The sequence below is a fragment of the Halyomorpha halys genome, unplaced genomic scaffold (genome assembly GCF_000696795.3).
Source record: "Halyomorpha halys isolate HHAL.00 unplaced genomic scaffold, Hhal_1.1 Scaffold72.1, whole genome shotgun sequence".
NCBI lineage: Eukaryota > Metazoa > Arthropoda > Insecta > Hemiptera > Pentatomidae > Halyomorpha > Halyomorpha halys.
The window spans coordinates 468,023-475,870 of NW_027109364.1; the positions used below are offsets into that span (position 1 = coordinate 468,023).

At 29.3% G+C, this 7,848-nt stretch overlaps 1 protein-coding gene across 1 annotated transcript in view; it reads right to left on the reverse strand.

The window, feature by feature from the left end:
• The window catches only part of DNAlig1 (DNA ligase 1), a 34,807-nt gene that overhangs the window by 18,985 nt on the left and 7,974 nt on the right, over positions 1–7,848 (reverse strand). Inside the window, exons 7-10 of the mRNA XM_014439004.3 lie at positions 5,617–5,827; positions 4,436–4,621; positions 4,208–4,336; positions 1,628–1,767 (exon numbers count right to left, since the gene is read on the reverse strand). Coding sequence (XP_014294490.1) covers positions 1,628–1,767; positions 4,208–4,336; positions 4,436–4,621; positions 5,617–5,827 — 666 coding nt within the window. The remainder of the gene's footprint in view (positions 1–1,627; positions 1,768–4,207; positions 4,337–4,435; positions 4,622–5,616; positions 5,828–7,848) is intronic.

Genomic DNA, 7,848 nt, shown 5'->3' on the forward strand with positions numbered 1-7,848 from the left:
ATTATATCTTACTTTTTTACATTTTATACCCCTGTTATTTTACACTTATGTTTTTGTTTTCCTTTTGTAACTATGTGTTTGTATCTTTTTTAGCCTTGAAGAAGCCCTGCAACGTGGGGCGAAACGTTGGCTCATTAAAATAGTATATTTCTACTATTTGAGTTTTTCTTGACCACACCCGGACCATATTCCTTTCATGTATTTTTAATGTTTATTCAAATACAGATTTACTTAAACTAATTGTAAATTAAAAAGAACAATCTTAACTAACAAAGGCCCTATCCTATCTTATTCTAATCATATCTACCTTATCCCTCAATATATATCTATGTACTTATTACTTACTTATAATCTAACCTAAAATTGTTATCTATGTTCAAAAGTGAACAATAAAGTGTACGTACTTGCACTCAGCTGGTCGTGGCAGGGAGAGAGAAAGATCACTTCTCAATACACAGTTTTAAACTTAACTTAGCTCATAGAAAAACCAAAAAATACACTAGACTTTACATCAAAGTCCATTCATTAAAAACATTCAACAACAGAACATATGATTTTTCTCTCCCTCTCTGCCCGATACCTCCTGCGCATGCGCTGCCATCACCAATTCTTCTGTCTCGTCTATTACATATACAAGATGCTTTTACAATCTTCCCTATTTTTATAGTAGTGGAGCCAAAATATAATATCCATAAATTGTGACATTCAAAAAGTATACAACTTAAGTCTATTAATTTTTTGAGAAGTGGTGATGTAAAAAGAGCAGACATTATTTAATAATGTATAGTTGAACACGATGTGAGGAGATAGTCAGAGGTGCGGTCAGTAATGGTACATTGAGACAACAACCTTAATTCAGACAAAAATAAAAATTAAATAGAAACAAACAAACTTGGAAACAGACACAACAATAAACTAAGTAGACAGTAGACGTTACTAATAGAAGATAAAATATAATTAGATTAATGATTCATTATTTGATTGTTTGAGAGTGGTTTATTTCATTATTAACATTATAATTTTGATCCATATTACTCTCAACTTTTATTCTCGAAAAACTCTTCAACGTTTCGGCCCTCAGGCCATTTTCAAGGAGACAACCTTAAATATTGATGTCTTGTTTTTTCAAAATCTTATTTTCAGGCTAATTGCCCATGTCACAAATAACTTTTTATATCTTAAATTTAAAAACTTTTTTATACAAATAATCTTCTCTTTTTCACTCACAATTATCATTTATAACAGAACCTACCTTCAACAGCTTGACTGTTGAACTGTAATGATAAGTTTTGTATTTTATAATTCTAACTTCAACAATATTATATTTTATCTTCTATTAGTATCATCTACTATCTACTTAATTCATTTTTATACATGTTTACATGTTTGTTTGTTATCATTTTATTTTATTTGTCTCTGAATCAAGGTTGTTATCTAGTTTTTATTTTTCAGCTCTGACGAAGGCTTGAAATTTGGGTCAAAACCTCGGCACAAATAAATAGCTTTTACTTATATATGTATACAGACCGTACCCTGACCTTATCTCATAACCTTACTATTTTGCAGATTTAAGAGAACAAAAATGAAATTAATTTTTTAAAATAATAATATAAATTCTACGACTTACCAATAGGTGGTTTTCAATATTAAAGAATATTCCTCCAATTTGGCTTTGAATTTTTCAGTCGACAGTTTTTTAGTAGCATTAATTACTTCTGGTGGAAATTCTTCAGAAGGAGGTGTCATCAAATAGGCTTGTGCCAGAGCCTAAAATTCAGACAGTAAATAAATCTCAAAATGTTTAAAATCTAAAATTTTAAGCTGCTAGTACATTATTAATATTCCTATGTAAATATCACTAAAAAAGCTGGTTTAAATAGATTTTTTACAAGTTAATAGTTTAATTTTTACTCCCACCTACCCCACAGTATCCTTTAAAAATACCTCACTTATTCCTGTTAAACAGATCCGTAAATTAGGACAACTTCTGGACAAACAATTGACACTGTACAAGACTAAAAAGATAGGAAAATGCTCGTCGGTTCCGACAATTACAACATTTAATAGAAAAACAGTCTAAACTTCCAATCCATTATAAAAGACTGATCTACATGACTATCATAAGGCCTATCTGGACATATGGAGTTGAGCTTTGGGACTCCACTAAAACTTCCAATCCAATCCTTACAGTTCAAAATCCTTTGTTAAATCATTAATGCTCCTTACTCAGCCTCAAACCAAGTCATCCATCAGCACCTCAATATTCCATATGTTGCCGATTTGGCCAGAATCAGATACCAATCCAATTGAACACAAACTTTTGTATGTAGCACAGGAGCTTGCCCAAATGTTCTAGGGTTTGTATCAAAAAAACCGACACTTGACAGTCCAGCCACAAATTCAGGCCAACATGTACCATACAATCTAAATATGCTTACACATGTACAAATGTGCCATAGTGTAGAAGCACCTTTATGCTGGATCTACATGCTTGCCACTTGCCACAAATGCTTAGTAAACAAAAGAAACAACAAACATCGATATCCACATGCTTGTATATCCTTTTGACTTTACATTATAAAAATGAACACAATATAGACAGATGAAATGAAAAAAAAACAACTTAAAAATCAGTAAATTAGGTGGTAGATGATAAAAATTCATAGAAATGGTACTACATAACCTATAAATTCAACCTTCGTTCTAGAATTATTATCAGAAACTTTTTAATTTAATTACCTAGTAATATAATGTCTTCATAAATATATATTTGTGCTATGTTAAATAAAAAATAAACCACTAAAGTTAATTAAGAAGATAAAAAATTGCATTTATACCAAATCAATAGAATTTAAAAATATACCATCTTAAACTAGAGTTAATTATTAAATACAAATGTTGGGGAAATTTTTCAATTTATTAAAATTTAAACATCACAAATATTTGTCTGTAGACAGTTCTAAAACAATGCTAACTGAACAAAAACATGTGGATGAAGTTTGTGCCAAAAAAAACTGACACTCAACGTAGTATAAGAGCCGGGGAAAAAAAAAGCAGTTATTTCACCCCAACATTTGATTACTTTAATGAAAACCATGTATAGTTACTAGTCAAAACTGATGAATCTGCCAAGTTTAGGTAGGGGGAATACAAAATGGCGGCTGTTACAAACCTTAAAAAACATTAATTTTTCATATCTATATCTTAAAAACTACCAACAACACTAGAAAATCTAAAAGAACATTATTTAAAGAAGAGTAAATTTGCTGAAATATGAGCCCTAATAGAGCTATTTACGTCCAGTAGTTCTCGAGATATAGCTTTCTAGAAAGCAACATTTCTTGAAAATCTACTGAAAGATTAGTAGTTAGTTAATTTATTTTGAAAAATAGTTGTAAACTATTTTCGTTTTCACTTGTGACCGCAACCCTGACCATCTTCCTATATATATTTTGAAAAATCTTTATCTCAGGAACTATGAGATGTATAGATGTCTATTAGCAATCAAATTAAAACTAGTTTAACGTACTATAAAATAGTTTATGAGCTTTACCTTCGCAGGAATAGTAGTTTTATGTTCTGTACAATATTTTTGTGAAAGAATGCTTTTTAAAAAGCTATATCTTGAGAACTATTAAACGTAAATAGCTCTATTAGGGCTTAAAGTTTAGCAAATTTACTCTACTTTAAATGATGTTCTCTTAGATTTTCTATTGTTGTTGGTAGTTTTAAAGATAAAGAGCTCTGAATGAAAAATTAATTATCTTTAACATTTTTAAAAAGCTGCCATTTTTTATTCCTGCTACGTATACTTGGCAGCCTCGTCAATTTTGACTAGTAATTACACACAGTTTTCATTAAAGTAATCAAAAATTGGAGTGAAATAACTGACTTTTTTCTGCTCTTGTATTAATGGGTTGGCCACAAATTCAGGCCAATTTGTTCCAGCCAATCTAACTCATTCACATGCTTGTGTGAATTTACCATAGTTTGGCAAATGTGTAGAGACACATTTAGATTTATCCTATAACCCAATGAAGGGTAGGGTACTTATGGTGATGGAAGTATCCCAGAAGTAAGAGGCCCAGTACTTACCTACTCCTTTGACTGTAGTTAATTTTTTTTAATTTAATGGAATACAGTTAATATGAAAAAAAACCTTCTTTCTGGTTATATACACCTTATCAACTTCTGACCTCTGACTAACCTGTAAAACAGACTGCTCGGCAAGCCCAATCCTCAATTTTCCTGCTAATGACCTGATGAGATATCTTACTTCTGACCCTTTACACGCTACCAGCATGGAATGAATTTTGTCCACTTTCTTACCCTGAGACTAAAACATGAAAAAAAAAAAAATTATAAGGCATATTTATCAGTAGTATATTTTACTATACAAAATTTTAAAATATTATCATTTTCTAATATTACTTACAGCATGTCCAGTCATGAGCGCTATGTCTTTCAATTTATTGAAAACGCTCTGAACTGTGAGTGGAGGAGGAGTGAACATCGTTCTTTGACTAGATTTACTTTGTTCGGCAACTAATCCTAAATCGCCTAGAGAAGCTGCGTCGGATTTGATCTGCGCCATACTCCTACCTGTTGCTTGAGCAATAGCCTAGAATACAAAAAGTTAATCGAAATATAAAAATATTGGAAGTTTAGAACACTATATAATTTATTACAGTGTGAATCATCATTATAATTAATAATTCAAAATTGTAGATTATAGATTCAATATTAGTAAATAAATTTTAACACTAGAATGAATGAAATGTCTTTATTTCTAAAAAAAAAACACAAAAAATGGATCTATTTAAATAATTAAGAAAATATAGCCAATGGGAAAAATATAAGTCTGATGAATCTATGCGTAAGAAAATAACAAAACTTAAAAAAAATAATAATAAGCTTCACGCTTTAAAAAAAATCAAAACGTCAGTAATTTAAAAAAACAATATGGAATTTATGTTAAAAGAAACAAAACAACGAAACTAATAAGTCACCCTTATAAGGGTATTAAATCTAAATTTTGTTAATCTAGGTTCGAAAGAGGAGACATTCAGCTTTGCAGAGAAGTTATGAACAATGGTCACCGGAATAAAATCAAGATAAAAAATTTCTAATGTCTTTGAAAAATGGTATTTGATGGTTTCAGCCGATGCTAAAAATAAATATGATTTGCTTTTTCTTAAAAAAAAAAAAATGTGTTCACCTACTAAATACTTTTCGAAGCCAATTAATATCTTGATTTATATCATGCTTTCGTTTATTTAAAAGAATTCTCATTATTTTAAGTTAAATATAATGGAGCAATGAATATTATGTTAATAGTTTTGTATTTATCCAATCTGTTTTTTTTTTGTTTATTGTTTTGTTATAGAGAATTTGTTTTATCTTTTGTTTATTGCTTTTTGTAATGGAGCACTAGACTCAGGTTTTGTTTTATAATTGTATATTGTATTATGAATTTGTACAAGATTTTGTCTTTCACAAATAAAATCATATCTATCTATCTAATACTAATTAGACTATGGAAATACTAAATACCTATCAAATTGAGAGCTGAAATATAAAAGAAAAAATTAAGAGTAAAAAAATAAATCAAAATACCTTCATTAAGTTTGTCTCTGCAACACCAAGTTCTATTCCTTCAAAAGCAGGGGCAATTCGATTTAAACATAAATATACAGATGGCAACAGATCGTTGGGACTTAGAACAATAACAGATCGGAAATAATTACTAAGAATTTCTACAATTTTTAATCTTGCAGATATTTCTTCAATCTTCTCGAAGGTTCTCGCTAAAGCTGAATATGGAACTCTGTGAACAGAGATCAATATATAAAATAAATTATAAATATAATATGCTCTTATTTTTATTTTTCTGTATAGAAAAATAACACAACAAAATCTATTTCATCATTTCACTCCAACATTTCATTGTCCATGCAATAAATAAAATTTTATATATTTTTATATTTAACTAATTGAAGGGATTAGTGAATGAAGGGATTGTTACAAATAGTATATTTTAAGAAAACAAAGTTAAATTTTTTTTTCGTTGGAGTTTGCTAAGTTTTGAAGTGTACATAGCTTCTTCTACATCTACCTATCTCAGTTATTAATTGGATTTTGAGGTTAGAGTACCTCGCACTAGCTAGATAGACCCCCTTCATCCACTTACCCCTTCAATTTATAAATGTAAAAAAATAATTACATTAAATTTTTTTTAAAAATATTAATTAATAATTAATTGATTAAACATTATTCAAAAAGTCATTAAATACTTATTTCGGCACTTTCAAGTATACACTTCAGGTTCATACTCTTCAAACAACCAAGCTTTCACCGACATAGGAAAAAACCAAAACTTAATACTGCCGTAATCTCCCCCCCTCCTCCCAGTACTATTTATAAACATTTAAACCAACCAGTATCAATCCTTTTTTGTTTTATATATATTGATGGCGATCTGACAAAAAGGATCTTCCTAAATTCTACATTTTTTTTTTTTAATATGGGTAAAAGTCCAATGGGCTATTAATATGAGTTGAAAGAACAGACATTCACTTTTCCAACGGTTGTAGTAACAATGGACATCAGAAGAACAAATTCTTCAAACAAATCAAGTTCAAAAATTTTTAATGTCATTGATAAATGGTATTTAAGAGTTTCAGATGACCCTAAGAATGAATACGATTTGCTTTTTCCTAAAAACAAAAAAATTGTTGTACAGTAGTGTACCTAGCATTACTGTGAAGTAAGCCATCGATATTTACAAAATATCATTAAAATAAGTTCAGATTTATCGTGCTTTGTGTGCAAAATCTTACTTTTATTATTATAAGTTTTTTTTTTCAAGCTAATCATCATGAAAAGAAAAAATAATTAGAATAGAGTACAATTGATGTATTATAAAAAAGATGGAATGTGATATAACGTAGATAAGAGGTATAAAGTATAAGTTAAACATAAAACAATAATGAGTGTCGACAATAGTTCATTTATGGACTAAGACTGGGATGATGGGACTCGAAAAAGAGAAAGAAAGAAAATATAAATTAAAAAAATAAATAGAAGTTATGTCCGTTGGTAAGGTATATACAATATTTAATAACTTTATGGTTAACTGGTTTTTCTTCAAGATTTAAATGGATAGATGCCTGTTAACAGATCTTTTCACTTAACCTAATGACACATCATGAATCTAATTAAACATAATTAATTCACACCATTTTGACTTTTCCTACCCTATCCCATTCTCTCCTTTATTTTATATTGATATTGTATATGAATTTATACATTTATCTGAACTATTGTTGATATTCATTATTGTTTGATTTTCTACTATTTATATTTTTACTTTATATATCTTTTTTACATTATATGTATTTTAAAATACATGTCTATTGTAATATGCATAATTGGGTCTAAAAAAACAACTCATTTATGAAATATTCATAAACAAAAAAAAAACAGTACCGCTACAATCCATGACGAACCCTTCATGGGTTGTAGCAGTACTTTTTTGCAATACTGATACAGTATTTTTTAAAGTGCAGTTACTAGACCAATAATTGGTAATTTGTTCAGAATCACCCCCGACCGCCAGACTTTTACCAAGTCAATGGTACCCACTTCATGAGGCTGGGTAGTTCCCAAACCCACAGGGCTGACTCACGCTTACTGTGAAACAGAAAATAATTATCTGCCACAGCTAAATTTGAAACCCAGTCCTTTGAGTTAGTACCACAGTGCCTTATCATTGAGCTAACCACTCCCACAAAAATTCATTAAAGAAAAAAATGTCTTAAAATATTCATTAAAGAAAAAAATGTCTTA